Source organism: Rhinoderma darwinii, chromosome 3 (genome assembly GCF_050947455.1).
Source record: "Rhinoderma darwinii isolate aRhiDar2 chromosome 3, aRhiDar2.hap1, whole genome shotgun sequence".
NCBI lineage: Eukaryota > Metazoa > Chordata > Amphibia > Anura > Rhinodermatidae > Rhinoderma > Rhinoderma darwinii.
The window spans coordinates 302,281,092-302,298,901 of record NC_134689.1 but is presented as its reverse complement, the minus strand read 5'-3'; the positions used below and the strand labels follow the sequence as shown (position 1 = coordinate 302,298,901).

The 17,810-nt window shown below is 41.2% G+C and overlaps 1 protein-coding gene across 1 annotated transcript in view; it reads right to left on the bottom strand.

Annotated features, from left to right (window-relative positions):
• Window positions 1–976: 976 nt before the first annotated feature.
• LOC142750452 (aminopeptidase N-like) overlaps window positions 977–17,810 on the bottom strand; it is a 175,483-nt gene continuing 158,649 nt past the window's right edge. The window contains exons 25-33 of the mRNA XM_075859453.1: window positions 17,123–17,262; window positions 15,309–15,364; window positions 12,611–12,758; window positions 6,029–6,120; window positions 5,330–5,437; window positions 3,192–3,359; window positions 2,106–2,246; window positions 1,940–2,021; window positions 977–1,691 (exon numbers count right to left, since the gene is read on the bottom strand). Of these exons, the coding sequence (XP_075715568.1) occupies window positions 1,536–1,691; window positions 1,940–2,021; window positions 2,106–2,246; window positions 3,192–3,359; window positions 5,330–5,437; window positions 6,029–6,120; window positions 12,611–12,758; window positions 15,309–15,364; window positions 17,123–17,262 (1,091 nt within the window). The 3' untranslated portion in view covers window positions 977–1,535. The remainder of the gene's footprint in view (window positions 1,692–1,939; window positions 2,022–2,105; window positions 2,247–3,191; window positions 3,360–5,329; window positions 5,438–6,028; window positions 6,121–12,610; window positions 12,759–15,308; window positions 15,365–17,122; window positions 17,263–17,810) is intronic.

Sequence of the window (17,810 nt, the reverse complement as noted above, 5' to 3'; positions counted from 1 at the left end):
GCCCGATAATTATGGCGCTCTTTTTTTGATCAGTCATTGCTCTAGCCTCTCATTTAAGGTCCACTTTGCATTATCCCCATTACCATTACCGAAAGAAGCTAACGCAAAACGCGCATCAGAAGGTGAGGCAGTGCTGTTTATACACACACACACACACACACACACACACACGGGTCAGTATCCTTGTCTTTGTAGCTAATTTTTTTATTTTCTTTCCCATCATTTGTGGCAAGCTATTTATGCTATATAAGTCCTGTGTAGACTGTGCAGGACATTATACGCTTTTCCTTACCTTGCCAGATACTTTACATTGTATATATTCCCAGATACATATATTGATGTGTGTGTGATATTCTAGCTACCACTTTGGGTTACTTTTTTAATTGTGTCTTGTGTATGTATGTCTTTTATATTTTGGCCATTTTTCCAGCCTAATTTTTTGTAATAAAGCATTTTTGCATATTTGAAATATTCATACCTTATGACTTTTTTGTTTACACCTTCCTATTGGTTTCATTGATGTATTTTTGGGTTTCGCAATACTCAATTACTTTGTAATTCTACCAAGGGGATGTTTTTTCTCTGGTATTGTAGGTTTATTCCAAGAAAACTAGAGGCTGTTATCGCTGCCAAAGGTGCTTCAACTAAGTACTGAGTAAAAGGTCTAAATACTTATGTCAATGCAGTATTTTAGTTTTTCCTTTTCAACAAATTAGGAAAGATTACTAACATTCTGTTTTCACCTAGTCATTATGGGGTATTGAGTGCAGAATGATGGGGAAAGCCTTTTTTTTAATTTTGGCACAAGGCCTGAACATAACAAAATGGGAAAAATTTTGAAAGGGTCTGAAGACTTTCCGAATGCATTGTATGTTTATTTCTTATTATTGAATACATTGGTTTTGCAGGTAAAATAGTAATAATCTGAAAATAATTTAAAAAAATTAATTTGAAGAGGCAAATTCCCAGACACAAATTTGTGAAATCAGTTTATATTTTTATTTTCTGGAATGAAAAACGAAAGAAACAGCTGTTATTGTCACATTGCTTTGTCTTAATTTACTTTTTCTGATAATCTAAGTTATTTACACTGATATTGTACGGTATAAATATATTGCTTATAGGAAAATATACATCTCTTCTTTACTACAATTTCCTTCACTTTTATTCTGGGGTCACATGGTAAACATGATCAGAAGTCTGGTACAACCAGCAACGCATAGTAAACACCTTTAAACCCTGAGCAGTAGATAGAAGTTCCCCATTGTCTATATAGAAAAGTCTTTGGAACATAAGCACATAGATATGGGAATACATTTTGGAAATAGGGGTTTCTCAGTCACTTCAAAAAGGAAATTCATCGAAACCTGATGAAGAGAATGCAGAGGAAGGAATCATGTCACGACATACATCAGATCTCTGTGGTATCACTTTCTAAATTCCACTGTGAAGACCCAAGAACTGCAAGTCGTTTCTACAGTGAACACACGGTTTGTAAATTCACAAGTACGCGGTGGAGATTTTTCATATGTCCTTTAAGGTTTTACTGCATTCTCAAACCATTCCCTTACGACAGCTTTGTTCTGATTTACCCATCTGGCATTTGCTTGTGTCCTTTCTATGGCTTGCTCCAGAGCGCGAGTTCCTGTGCCAAAACCAACTGCCTTATTGTCTTCTTTAAACTGGTTAAGCTGGTGAGAGAGGGAACAAGATCAATTAGATGGCTTTTCTGAAAGAAGAACTTCAGTCCTAGTTATATACTACACAAATATAAATTAGGTTTCATGTTTCAGCGCTGTTTGTAGCTCTAAATGAACTATATGGGTTTGAAATCTCCTAATGTTTGCTTAGACATTGTGTAGTTTATGACACTACATAAAGATTACACCTGCTTCTTTCCTGACACTAGGCAATCATTTTAAAAAATGATTTTACTTACTTGCTGCAGTTCAAATGCTGTGGAGAATCGTCTAGAGATTCCAGTAATGAGATTACCAAAAGAGAATGAAGACTCTCCAAATCTACCAAAAAATAAATACAATGAATAAACATTTTGCATACTGGATATTTCTCTGATATTTCCCTTCAGGAAAGTAGACACTTACTGGTTACGGATTTGCACCCAATTGGCTCTGACAAAGTCCCAAGCAAGACTTTGGCCTACCACATTATTAGCGATATTGGTAATTGTGGAAACAGTATCTTGTCTACGAATTTTCGTGGAATCAAAGGAAAACTCCAATAGTCTGTTAATTGAAAAATATTAACTAATTAGCAGAAATCGGATAACATCACAGAGAGTAAATACAGCATATACTTTATATCTACAATGTTATTTGTAATACAACTTTGGACATATCATAGGTCTTCCTAATTCCTTAAAGTGGAGTTGTCTGCTCTCCTGACATGTCTGTTTCAGTAAATACTTGTGTTCCCCATTCAAAAACAATACTGAAACATCTTTCTTAGAACTCTGCAGTATGTTATTCTTCCACTGTTATTCTTTCTGTAAATGTATAAAAAACTTGCCAACTGGTTGTTACCACTTCATTTGTCAATGTGACACGTCCTTACATACGCTGGCAATGTCTAATCAGTGCTGACAGTATCAGGTTGTGTAGTAACACACCCTCTTGTCTAGGGGGAATGGTCACACCAACTTTTTTGGCAATTCCACTATCTTTGGAAGTCATATTGAATTATGTGTAATTCTAATGAGAAAATCCCTTTAAGTGTAAAAGTTACTTTGTTCTAGGTAATTAGTAGTTTATTAAATGCAACAGATGCCCCCCAAAAAATAAAATGCATCTGAACTGGGTGAATGTCACTCTCCTGACCTTGAAAAATTAAAAAGGGTAGAGGAAATACATTTTATTTTATTTTTCTCATCCAAATTAACCCAAAAGCATGTTTTAGCTTTAGGTGGAGATAACCTTTAAATCTTATGATTGTATTGCATTTGGAGGGTAACAATTTGTTTCAGGCAGTAGGTGACTTTAGAATATCAGAAACCAGAGTACCAAGGGTTAGCTAAATGTTTAATAAATGTGATTGTGAATCCAAATAGTGAGTAAATAGTAAAGAAAAGAATAGACATTTAGGCACTGCCACTCTTCCCGGCCACCCCAAAGTAGAATGCCATCTTTTACTAGGAAAAAAGGGAAAAATAAGATTCTTTCTAACTTATTTACCTATTCAGGATCCAGGGTTCCTTACTACACGCCAGACCTGCACGGAGTTTGTCGGCCTCTTGCGCGTTAGTGGTGTTCTTGAACATTTCCCATGCAAAATTCCACTCTTCTTCTCCCCCTTGAGCTATGGCATTGCAGTAAATGGTGGATCTCAGATTGGGATGAATGCTGTTCACATAGACACAGAAAATAACATCACTGAGCATTATCACAGCTTTAGCAGGAAATTAAATTTACTATCTCAGTATTGATGGCGCAGATAAGAGGAGTTGCCTTATGTATTAGTCAGAGACACCTATGTCTAATATCTAATAAATCAGGGAGAGATGTACATGAATGTGACCCTATTGCACTGCAGAATATGTCAGTACTATGCCTTAAACGTAACATAACAAGATTTCCTCTACCTAGGGTTGCCAATCCTCTGTAAATTCACGAACAGTCTGTTAAATAGGTGCCAGTGTACATAATAAAACATTGATGCGCCTAGGATTTTTTTTAAAGCTTGGGGTGCATTTACAGGATGTTGTGATAGTCATTACAATCTTTTTACACTTCATGTTAACTGCAGCTGATGTGTTCATATTAGTATTCTCAGATATAGACATAGATTACTTCTAATCTTTATTATTCATTGTGGTTTTCTAATTTGTCTGACCAAATTCTGGCTGATTTTTAGCCAAGAGGTTTAATTTATTTGTTCCTCATTTTCCACAAAATGTCAACAATTAAGTAAAAAAATGAAATAAAATTGAACAGTTCCACCTTATATAAGCATTAGTGTTTTTACAAAGCCTTATTACATGCATATTACTTTGATTGAAAATAACTAAAAAAAAAATGAGGTGGAAATCATTCAAAATGTTTCCTGCAACACATGTTAAAATGCTTTCTGCACACCCTCCCCCTGAACAAAATAATGAATTACCCATATTAGCCTCACTAAAGGTACTGATCCTTCTAGTAGGGAAACTTAAAGAGGCTCTGTCACCAGATTATAAGTGCCCTATCTCCTACATAATCTGACCGGCGCTGTAATGTAGGTAACAACAGTGGTTTTTATTTTGAAAAATTATAATTTTTGAGCAAGTTATGAGCAATTTTAGATTTATGCTAATGACTTTCTTAATAGACAACGGGGCGTGTTTTTACTTTTGACCAACAGGGCGTTGTACAGAGGAGTGTATGACGCTGAGCAATCAGTGAGAAGTGTATGGCGGTGATTGGTCACTGATTCGTCAGCGTCATACACTTCTCTTTACAACGCCCACTTGGTCAAAAGTAAAAACACGCCCAGTTGTCTATTAAGAAACTAATTAGCATAAATCTAAAATTGCTCATAACTTGCTAAAAAATTATCGTTTTTCTAAATAAAAACCACTGCTGTTATCTACATTACAGCGCCGATCAGATTATGTAGGAGATAGGGCACTTATAATCAGATGACAGAGCCTCTTTAAAGTCAATGCTCATTGTGAATAATTCAAATAACTCTCCCCAGAAGGAAGAAAACAGTCTCTCCTGTGCCACTTTTAGGTAGATACCCTATAAGCCAATGTCCAACCCTTTAAGAGTCTTAAAACATGACATGGGTTATCAGTCAAAGACACTCTTACTAGAGCACTGATTCCCTCACACAGACTCTCACTTACTAGTAAATCTATTTCTAATTATATTATTGCTCTTGAGTAGGTAGCTGTCTTCCGGTTTTTTTAACAAATACCCCTGCAACCCACAGCGACTGGTCATCCCGGTCTGACCAGAAGTAGAAGGGAGACGCTTCCAACTTGTCCCCCCTCAAAAAGGCATGTGCTTTGAATGACTGAGGCCATCAACAGTATAGTGATCTCTGCAATCTGTTGTGATTGGCTCAGCCTGAGTTTCCACTCGCCACTTTGAACCCAGGACACAAGGCTTGAATCTGATGTAGTTTAAGCCACTGTTTTGGATTAGATTAATATGAAACCACATTGCATAGCTATATCTTGAATGCACAAAATGTAATTATTAACCGTCTATATTTCAGACATCTGCATGAATAATTGGAAGATAAATGAAAAGGAAATGTAATCTGCAAAATACAGTATATCAGTGTTTATGCAATTTTATTGAGGCCAAGATTTCTTGAACACACATACCCATTGAATTTAGAATTCTTCCAGTCATTAAAGAGTTTGATGGCCAGTTGTCCACATTCTGGGATTCCATAGCTACAGGCCATACTGACTGCATTAATTTCATTGTATCTGTAGACAAATAAATAGATAAATAGAAAGACAGAAAATATATTTAAGATCTGATATTTGCAAATCATAGCAGCTATGTGTGCAAACCAAATCTTAAATGTATATAATATATATATAAAATTAAATATACCGAAATCTATAATACTTTCTGTGATTGTAGGCACTGAATGTATCTAAAATTAAAATGGAATAATGGAGATAATTATTATTAGATTGTATGTTTTGGATATATAATATAAATCCCACGGAATGCTTTATATTGAGATGGAAACAATACTTTAACAAGGATTAGCTGTAGGACACCTTTGTCTGTATGAATTGAAATTAGATTTATTAGCACATTAGCAAATGACTCTGCAATACTTCTTGCCCACGCAAATGGACATATTCTTGGTTTTTTACACTTTTTCTTTTCCGGTCTTCATACCCTATGGAAGTAGCGCCCCTGTGCAAGCAATAATATTGAAGTGGTCACATTGCTAAACCAGCCTCTTCATATTTAGGATTGGCAGGGGTCCCAGCAATCAGACCCTCACCGATCAGATAGTGTCCACTTTTTTAAAACTATGGCTTCACATAAGTTGTACTCACTGTTCTGTTAGAGTTACAGGTCTGACCGTCCAATCAATTGTCTTGTTTTTAAAATATTCAAATAGTGGTGTCACTTGCTTCCTCATGTAAGCCTGATGGAGAAATTCTGCATATTTAGTAACGGCCTGAATCACATTATTTATACATAATTCTGTGACCATCCTCTTACTGTTTGTTTATGGAATTGTAATATAACAAGAAACTGGAATCTAGCAAGACTATAAACAAATAGATGTCATGTAAAATAATATGGATGTACTGTATATGTAAACCTCTTCTTAAACCTGCATTAAAAAACAAGATTAAAATAAAAGTTAAATATAATGTTTTCTGAATTTCATTGTGTTTTCCATAGACTGTGAGCTTAAATGTAAATTCTCATTATTTTACCTAAGGACATACACTTTAGACAAAGGGCTCCATAGCAATATTTTACATCACCTACTGGTAAGGGCACTTAATCAGCTGCCAAAACCCAACTCTCCATCTCTTGGCCACCTGTTCATTCCTTTGAACTTATGACATTTTGGAAATCAGCAATTGAGCGACTGACTAGGCTACGAAGCAGTGTCATTACCTGCCTCTATAAGATTGTGATCTCCCTTCTGCCACAGTCAGATTATATGATGCGTAACGTCCACAGCCGTGGACCGTCGTGCTTACCTGCCCCCGACGGCTGCAGCGAAGGACAAGTGAAGGCACTCGCGCCCGACCCCTAAAGGGCCAATGCACACACATGAGGAAAATCTGTAATTAGCCCATGATCACTCTGGACAATAAAAAGGGCTCTGTCCTTTCATTCATTGCCTGAGCGTTGTTGTGTTTACCTATGTTAGTCTTAGCAAATAGTTCCTTAGTGTTATCCTGTTCCCGTGCCCTGCTACCTGTATCCTGTGTTATATCTGTCCTGTGCCTTAACATGTTGGAGTCGTGTTGTGCCACCTGTCGCGCCTGCTGATATACACCACGTCTGGTGTCTACAAGTTCATCTTTGCTGATCCTCCATTACTGTCTGGACTATTAAAGGTACTTTTGTACTAGGACTGTTGTTTGGCCAGCTGCTACTCCGCTACAGCAGTGTGGCCTAGTGGGTCCACATACCCACAGATCGTAACATTACGCTCAGGCCATGAACCCTGCTGGTCAACCCAAGACCATAACGACGTCACAAGCCATGTAGGCAGACCTGTGATATCTTCGGTCACGACAAGACCAACTCCTCCTGGTAGTGAACTCCATTGCACAGCGACTGGATGCGCAAGCTGCAGCCATCACGGCACCTGTTCCTCTTCCTGTTCCTACTACTACACCTCCTGTCACTATCGGTACAGACTCCCGATTCTCGCTGCGACTACCTCCTCGCTACAACGGAGACTTGAGTACCTGCAGGGGATTTCTGAACCAGTGCCAGATCCACTTTAGTTCACATGCAGGAGCATTCTCCACCAATGGTGCAAGGATCGCTTTCATTATCTCCCTCCTTACTGGCCAGGCCCTAGCATGGGCGAATCCTATCTGGGAACGCCAGGACCAGAGACCCGTGACTTCGTGTTTCCTACAGAATTTTCGCACGGTATTTGAGGAAACTGGACGAGACTCGTCAGCAGCTGCATCTCTGCTGACCCTTTGCCAGGGAGACATCTCCGTGGGGGAGTATGCCATTCAGTTCCGCACCCTAGCGGCAGAGCTGTCCTGGAACAATTAGGCTTTGGTGACTACATTCTGGCAGGGACTGTCATCCAAGATTAAAGACGAACTTGCCACTCATGATCTGCCACCTACCCTGGATGACCTCATTCTGCTTGCTACCCGGATTGACATGAGGATCCGGGAGCGATCCCAAGGGGTTTGTCGGGAGAGAAGATTTCCCAGGCTGGCGCCTACTTTCCAGCAATCCCTGTCGTCCTCACCAGTTGTTCCACCAGAGGAGCCTATGCAAGTGGATCGGCTCAAATTGTCAGTCCAGGAGAAACAACGTAGATGCACTTTGGGACTTTGTCTGTATTGCGGCCTTGGAGGCCACGTTGTGCGTTTGTGTCCTCAGAAGCTAAAAAACTCCAGTGCCAAGGATTGGTTGGAGAGGCAACCCTAGGCCAAACGACGTTGAACAAAAAATTCTCTTCAAAACTGTCCATCCCGGTGACCATAGTGTCCGGCGAGAAGACGCATCGGGCCTCTGCCTATCTGGACTCCGGGTCCGCTGCAAACTTCATCCAAAAAGAGCTAGTGGATCATCCCCAGATGCCCATAGTTCTTCTGGAGGCGCGTATGGCTGTTCCCTCGGTAAATGGACTGTCTCTGCCCGATCTGATTGTATCTGAGACCAAGCCGCTGAAGCTCCAAGTTGGAGCCCTTCATTCAGAACTAATTTAGTTTCTTGTTTTGCCCAAAGCCGTCAATCCTGTCCTGCTGGGTCTTCCTTGGCTTCGACTACGTGCCCCAGTCCTGGACTGGAATTCTCGAGAGGTTCTCCAATAGGGCTCCAAATGTCTCAATCGCTGTCTGTTGCAGATCCATCCTGTCCAGCCTCCTCTGCCTCAGTCATTGGCAGGATTACCCCCTCATTTCGCTCAGTTTGCGGATGTCTTCAGCAAGAGGGAGGCTGAGACACTGCACCCACACTGGACTTATGACTGCCCCATTGAACTGGTTCCAAATGCGTTCCTTCCCCGTGGACAGGTATACCCTCTCTCCTCTCCAGAGACTCCGTCCATGTCGGCCCATATCAAGGAGAATCTGGAGAGGGGTTTAATACAAGAATCCTCCTCCCCGGCCGGGTTCTTCTTTGTCAAGAAAAAAGATGGATCCCTTCGGCCTTGATTCGACTACCGTGGTCTTAATCAAATCACGGTCAAGAACAAATATCTGTTGCCACTATTTTCCAAACTATTTGACCTCATACGTGGAGCCAAGATTTTTTCTTAACTAGACCTGCGTGGGGCTTACAACTTGATCCGAATTCGCCGGGGTAACGAATTGAAGATGGTATTCAACACTCGAGACGGGCACTATGAATACCCGGTAATGCCCTTCGGTCCGTGTAACGCTCCCGCGGTCTTCTAAGAATTCGTCAATGATATCTTCTGAGATCTCCTCTATGTCTGTGTTGTGGTCTATCTCAATGATATTTTGATTTTCTCTCCAGATCCAACGACGCATTGGAGGCATGTCCGTCAAGTTCTGCTGCGATTAATGGAGAATCTATATCTGTCCTGTGCCTTAACCTGTTGGAGTCGTGTTGTGCCACCTGTCACGCCTGCTGATATACACCACGTCTGGTGTCTACAAGTTCATCTGTGCCGAGCCTCCATTACTGTCTGGACTATTAAAGGTACTTTTGTACTAGGACTGTTGTTTGGCCAGCTGCTACTCCGCTACGGCGGTGCGGCCTAGTTGGTCCACAAGCCCACAGATTGTGACATGCAGCATGGAGGTGCGCTTAAAATCTGTCCATTCCCGCTGCTGCTGAATGAATAAAGTCTACTTATTTAAAGGAGTGTTTCATGTATTTAATTTTAGTTATATTTATTATATGTAAGTCTGCAGACAATAAATAATACTTTTATGTTCTTCCCTGGAGGTGGCGATTTTTGAGTCACACACTTCCTGTCTGTTTTTCCTGTATAGAAAGTACAGCAGGGTGTTTGTGCTTTAAGGCAGCTGGAAAGAATGGAAGTCACTTGACAGAGAAATATCATAGATTATTACAGTCTTCAGAAAGTGATGGAGTATAGCCCCTCCCCCATAGACAAGGTATTGAAAAGGGGAGATGTGTACAAAACCTTATGTGTATGCAGTGTTACTATCCTGCATAATTTACCTTATCTAGCCTCTAACAGTACAATAGAGATGTCACAAATGCTCGATTCTCTGCTAGCACTGCCCCAGTCTGCACAGCAAAGCAGACACGAGAGCTACAGAAAATTGGAATTGTCAGCCTGTTGCGACTTCTGTAGTTGTTAGTTAATTTTTGGAAAACACATTTTTTGGGTGGATAGTAACTTTAAAAAAAAAACTACGACCAAAAAGTTGGTAAAAAATATATTCAAAGGACGAGTGTCGCGAAAAAAAATTTTTTATATCAATTTTCTTTTAGTGTTTTATTAAAAAAAAAAAATTTTATTTGTGTGTCTGTGTTTTACTTTTTTTTTTTTTCACTTTTTCTTGTCCATGGGGGCTGCCATTTTTTTTTTCCATCTCTGTATGTGTCGATTAACGACACATACAGACATAGAATACGGCACATACAGCCCCATAGTGAATGCGAACGGGGCCCGTTCCATCCACTATGCTGTACGCCGTCTGTGTGGGAATGGCGCATGCGCCTCTCCCACACAGTCCAAATTGAAGGTCTTTGGCCGAGCGACGTCCGCCGCCATTTTCTTGTGGACCGGAAGCCGCGGCCGGACATTAAGATTACTACTTCCGGTCGCGGCTTCTGGACTTGTGCACTTGGAGCGGAGGGAGCAGACGGAGCGGACGGACCGGAGTGAGCGGCGGCGGCAGGTAAGTTAGGTCTGTGTATGTACGTGTTTTACTGTGTGTTTACTACTGTATGTTAACCTACTACACTGTGTGTTAGCTCAAAAAATGGCGACACACAGTGTAGGAGGTTTGACCGTTCAATCCCCTCCTTTCCCCTGGCACTAGCCAGGATAAAGGAGGGGGGATTCTGTGAGCTCACTAGAGCGAGTGAGTTTTCTCAAATTTTGCAGCATAAAGCAATGTGGTTGCTTTACCACATGCCAATACTGCAATTTTGGGAATTGCTCCATCTAGTGACCAGCACTGGGAAATGTTATAAATTAGAATCTAATTTATAATATTTCCTGAAAAATTAGGACAATGTTTAATCACTTATACACTAACTGTTTAACTAAAAAATAAAATAAAAAATTTCTAGCGACGCATTACCTTTAAAATAAAAAAACTTGATATAACTAATGTCATCACCTTTAAAGCAGTTCCATGAACAGTGGCCAGAAATACAACACATAACCGCTGAGCCCTATGATTGGCTGCAGCGGTCATATACTGCCTGCATGTAAACAAACACCGCCGGAGCATCAGTGCTGGATCGCAGCAGGATAAGATACTTAATTATTGCTTGTTTTGTTAATTCGTGTTATTTGCAGCTATTGGTAACAATTGTTAGGAACCAGGATAACCCCTTTAAAGGGAATGTGTCGCTAGAAATTTGTATTTTTTTTAGCTAAACAGTTAGTATATAAGTGATTACACATTGTTTTAATTTTTTAAATTTTTTCACAAGTCAGAAAATATTATAAATCAGATTCTAATTTATAACATTTCCATGTGCTGGTCACTAGAGGGAGCAATTCCCAAAATTGCAGCATTGGCAATGTGGTAAAGCAACTTCATTGCTTTATGCTGCAAATTTGGGGTAGACACACTCGCTCTAGTGTCCTCACACAATCCCCCCTCCCTTATTCTGGCTAGTGCCAGGAGAAGGAGGGGGTTGAATCTTCAAACCTCCTACACTGTGTGCCGCCATTTTCTGCGCGACTGCACAGTGTAGGAGGATTAGATACAGTGCGAAGCAGACAGTATAACACGAACATAATAGACACATCACATACACAAACATAACTTACCTGCTCCTGCTACCGCTGCCGCCTCCGCCCCTATACCTTGCGTCTTCGCTGCCTTGAACATATGGGCGGAAGCCGCGACCGGAAGTAGTCATCTCAGGCTGGGTTCACACGAGCACATTATGTCCGTAATGAACGGACGTATTTCGGCCGGAAGTCCCGGATCGAACACACTGCAGGGAGCCGGGCTCCTAGCATTATAGTTATGTACGATGCTAGGAGTCCATGCCCCTCCGTGGAACTACAGTCCCGTACTGAAAACATGATTACAGTACAGGGTAGTTGTCCTACAGCGAGGCATGGACTCCTAGCGTCATACATAACGATGATGCTAGGAGCCCGGCTCCCTGCAGTGTGTTCGGTCTGGGACTTCCGGTCGAAATACGTCCGTCCATTACGGACGTAATGTGCATGTGTGAACCCAGCCTTACTGTCCGGCCGCGACTTCCGTCCACATGAAAATGGTGCCAGATTTCGCTCTGCCGAAGACCTTCCTTTTGGTCTGTGTGGGAGCGGCGCATGCGCCATTCCCACACAGACGGCGTACGCTATAGTGAATGGAACGGCTCCCGTTGGCATTCTCTATGGGGATGTATGTGCCGTATTCCATCTCTGTATGTGTTGTTAATCGACACATACAGAGCTGAAAAAAAAAATGGCAGCCCCCATAGAGAAGTAAAAGTAAGAAAAACTTAAAAAGTACAACACAAGAACACAAATAAATAAAATTAATTTTAATGTCATACTAAAAGCAATATTATATAAAAATAAATAAATTCGTGACACCTTCCCTTTAAGCTACGCCCAGCTTCAGTTTATGGAAAAAACAAAACAACTGAGAGTTGTGTATATCTGCTATGGAAATTGGGCTGTGTTGCCACTCTATGTGGAAGATAAAGTAAGCCTGGAAGATTTAATAGCTTCTTTTACAGTCCTGCATTTATGATAGTCATATGTCCTGATATTTTACCTTCATCGGTCCATTCACGTCGGTGCGATCAAACATCTGTGTAAAGAAACTGAGACTGGTGATTGCTGCCTGCCAAGGCATGTACTCCACCTCATTGTAGAGGAATTTCGTTGTTTCCAGTGCTCTAGCAGTGGTTATTATCTCCGCTCTGAAATGCAATCAATAACATAATTAATACATTATTAAAGGCTATGCACACCTTTGAAAATGTTTTATTTTTTATTTTTATAAAAACGTCTTTCAGTGTGTTTGGTTCAGCTTTCTAATTACCTTTTATTAAAAGTTATTTTTACTTTTTGAGATACAGCTGCTTTGTATCCTGTATACAGAGCAGCTGTATCTTGCGCTGAGACCTGAATCCGTCAGGTCAGAGGCACTGACGACATACCTCCCAACTTTCAAGTATCAGAAAAAGGGACAACCTTTTTTTTCTTTTAAGCCACACCACTAAACCCACCCAATCCCAGCCCAACCGACACCCAGTTCAGCCCACACTGTATCATGCTCCCATAGTGCCTCCCACACAGTATAATGCCCTCTAGCTGCCACCATACAGTATAATACCCCCATAAATTCACCCATACAGTATAATCCCCACACAGATGCCCCCATGCAGTATAATGCCCAAACAAATTTCCCCATACAGCATAATGCCCAATAGCTGCGCCATGCAGCACAATGCCCCCATAAAGTATAATGCCCCCATAGCTGTGACATACAGTATAATGCCCCACAGCTGCCTCCATACAGCTTAATGCCCCCATACAGCATAATGCCCCCTAGCTGCCCTTATACAGTATAATGCCACCAAAGCTGCCCCTAGTGCTAGTGCCCACATATAAAGTGCCAGTGCCCTTGTAGATAGTCCCACAGTGCCCATGTAGATAGTGAACCCTATATAGTGCCACAGTTTCTATGTTGATAGTGCCACACGCCCTTGAAGATAGCGCTACACCCCTGTAGATAGCGCCACTGGATCTCCCTCTAGGTGCGGAATCCCCAGCCAGAGCATAGGCTGGGGATTCCGCTCCTAGGGGGAAGCCCTGATGTCACTGTCCATATATGGACAGTGACGTCAGTGTCTACTCCTTGAGCGGAATCCCTGTTGCCAACTCTGGTCGGGGATTCTGCTCCAGAAGGAGCCCCTGATGTTAATGCTTATATATGGACAATGCCCTCAGGGGTTTCTGACATGCAGGATCCAGCTGTTACCGATCACATCTAAGTTGAAATTTAAATGTGATCGATAACAGGTGGACCCTGCAGGACCCTCTGACACTGATTCAGGTTTCTGTTGTCCCCAAGCCCAGTTCAAAGTATCATGCCCTATCTTAGAGCGGTTTCCGCCTCTAAACCTTCAATGAAATCAATGGGAGGCAGAAATAAAATGCGATGCTCGTTGCATTAGCTTAAAAAAAAAAAAACTTTTGAAAAAGCATCAAAAACGACCAGAAAAAAGTATCAAAAAAATCAGCAAAAAACACTTGCATTTCAAAATCTTCCTCAAAATTCCTTCAGGAATTTTGAGGCAGATTTTTTCAGCTTGGAAAAAAAATGCTGTGCGCACATACCCTAAGGGCTTGTCCACACATAGCGGAATTGCTGTGTTTTTTCTGTCTGGAATTGCAGACGGAAAAAAACGTTTCAGAGTAGCAGCATAGTGGATGAGTGGAAAAAACGCTCAGAAATTTGTCAATTGTATTTGCGTAAACGCTGCTTATTTGTTGCGGGAATTCCCCATTGAATTCAATGGGAGGTAAATCCTGCAACAAATAGTAGTTGTTGCCTTTTTCCCGGCGGGTTTGCAACGATCCCGCTGCAAAAAACGCAACTCAGAAAAAAAAAAGTCTGCTACTTACTCAGAAGTCTGCGTTCCTCCCACCAGCGCAGCCTCCTTGGATGACGTTTCATTCACAGGGTGTAGCTGCGGTCACATGGGATGAAACGTCATCCCAAGTGGCCGGCCTGGATGACATCACAGGCTGCAGCAGTCTCCTGGGATAAAATGTCATCCCAGGAGGCCGGCCTACTAGCAGACCGGCTAAGCGCTGCAGTTTTCCACAATTTGGTGCACTTTTTCACCCGGAATTTCCTGCAGCGTACAGGGCGGATACGCTGCGTGCTTTTACGCAGTGTATCCGTCCCATGTGGCCTTAGGCCTTATGCCTTAGGCCTTATTTACACGAGCGTTGAATACATCCATGTGATGGCTGTTAAAACAACGGCCGTCACACGGATGCATGTTTTTCAATGGGGCAGTTCACACGGCCATTATTTCAACGGACCGTGTGAAGGGTCCGTTTAAAAATAGAACCTGTCTTATTATCTTCCTTTTTCATGGATCCCTCCATAGGCTCAAGTCTGTGGGGATCTGTGAAAACAGGACCCGCACGGGGGCACCTCGGGCGTGAAAAACGTAATGTTTTTCATGTCAGAGTTTCCACACGCTTGTGTGAATCTCGCCTAATAGTATAGTCTGTTGCGCTATTTTGCCCTGTAAAAAAAGATCTGCTGGATTCTGTAAAGATTGAACCCATGAAAGCCAATGTGAACAGGGCCTCGGAAAGTTGTAAAGTTTGTACATTTATTTTTATCATAATTGATTATTATGATATTCAAGACAAAATACAGGGTGTACATGCAATAATTGAGAACCAGTACAACATAATTTGTGATATTCTGAGATATTTAGTCTTACCTGGCTAAATTAAATGCGTCATCGATGATCTGAGCTCGGTTGATAACAGGAATGACCTGCAAAACAAAATGGCTTTGAGAAGATCTACAATAACATTAGGTTGTACATTTTTCCACCATACAAAAAGTAATGCAGAAGTGCCCACTAGTAACCACATAGCAGTAACTACTGTACATATTATTCCCACGTACTAACCACCAGTTCACTATGCTTTATTAAACTTTAGTTTGGGCATAAACTACTGTGATGTACAGTTTTATTCTTGCCCTTTATAGGTCAAAACATCATGCATGTAATATATCAAGCTTAGTTCTACTTTAGTTAAAGGGTTTTTCCCATTAGAGACATTTATGATATATCCACTGTATACGTATGCCATAAATGTCAGATAGATGTGGGTCCCACCTCTGACACCCGCACCTATCTCTAAAACGGGGCCCCCTAAACCCTGTTCTACTGCTCTGTGTTGTTTCTGATGCGTGTGAGTCCCGACCATGAATTACAGAAACAGCGTAGCTCAGCTATCTCAAAGTTGATGAGATTTAACAAATCTTATCCACAAACTGCAAAAATTTCCAGGCAAAATTGACCTGTGGTGAGGATTTTTAAATCTACAGCATTTAAATGTATTCTGCAGACTAATTGCACATTTGTTGCAGATTGACCCCTTTAAGTTCAATGGGGAAGCGAAAATTTGCAACAAATGGCAAATGTTGCATTTTTTTCTGTGAAATAGCTACATTTTCACAGCAACTAGAAAAACAAACCAAAACCCGGTTTCCACCTTAAAGTAAAAAAAGAATCATACTTAACTCCCTGGTGTTCCTGTAGCGACGGGTCCATGCTTCCTTGGCTGTTTTCTGTTGATGTGGCCTCCTGGGATGATATTTTGTCCAATGTGACTGCTGCAGCCAATCACAGGTTGCAATGTCACATCGAATGAGACATCATCCCAGGAGGCCACATCAACAAAGATTAGCCAATGGTAGCACCATGGGAGCACCAGGGCGGTGAGTATGTTTTTTTTGTTTGTTTCAAAATGTTTACGTAGTTTTTTCGCACCAAAAATGTGCCACAATTGCAATACAATGCATGTGGATGGCGTTTTCAAAACCCCTTCCACATGTAGTGGAAAAAATTAGCATAGGATTTTGGGCATACTGCAAATTTTCAATTCTGTTGCGAATTTGTTGCAGATTTTTACAGCAGATTTTACCCTTTGCAATCCAAAGATCCGCAGCAAATCTGCAAATTTACACATACGGAGGACAAATCCCCAATATGTAAACTCAGCCTTAGGGGTCGGCCTGTTTTAGAATGGGTCTAAAGCTTGGAGCTGCAGGGAGGGCTCTGGCCAATCACATTCAGTGTAAGGTCACATCGTCAACCAATCAGCTGCTAAATCCTTTATTCTAAGAGGGCTGGACATTATTAATGGGTTAAAAAGCCTACTTTACAAGTTTGTAATACAGCAGTCAAACAAGAAGTATATTTTTTGCTAGCAATTTTATTTAGGCTTTAGGTTCTTTAGGTTCTGTTCACAGCACACTTGGCATATATGCTGGGAAACAGTGGTATAACTATAGAGGGCGCAGCGGTCGCAGTGGCGACCTGACCCGAATAGGCCCTCTTGCCACATCAGGTCAAAACAAGGTTGGCCAGCGTCAGGACGTTTCGTCTCCTGACTGGAAGAGAAGCTGGGAATGAGGAGAGGGACAACAAACTTCAGCGTGAAAACCCAGCCTTAGCTTCGATGCTCTTCACATGTTGATTTGTTTTATGATGTCCCATGAATACCAATAACCAACACTCACTGAAAGGTTAGCGTTCAGCTGCAGAAGCAGTCTATCCCAGTTCAGATTATCATAGTTAACCCTGTAATATCCAGTCACATCGATGTTTGCAAGCAGCCAGTTATTTCCTGAACCCGTTAACTTAAATGGTTCATGTGTGGCTGAAATGGGAAAAAAAAAAAAAAAAGAATGTTTAAAAGAAGTATCTTTCACATTGAATCATTTTACTCAATAGATGACAATAGTGGACTAATACAGCATCTCCTGCATTGGCACACACTCTTAGAAGGAACTGTATGTAAATGTCAGGGTATGTTCATGTGCGGTAGATTTGTTGCAAAAATGTCTGCTACTGTTTCATACATCGGAACGATTTTGCAGAAATCCATGAAAATGCTGCAGAAACAACTCCATTAACATACAGTGCGGTAATTTTTTTTAAATTATCCAGGGCTCCTTGTTCTTCTCTACTCTGTAGATAGTTTTTTATGACATTGGCTGTATGTTTGGGGTCTTTGTCCTGCTGCAGAATACATTTGCAGCCAATCAGACACCTCCCTGATGGTATTGCATGATGGATAAATATCTGCCTGAATTTCTCAGCATTGAGGACACCATTAATCCTGATCAAAACCCCTACTCTATTTGCTGAAACGCAGCCCCAAACTTTCAAGGAACCTCCACCATGCTTCACTGCTTCCTGCAGACA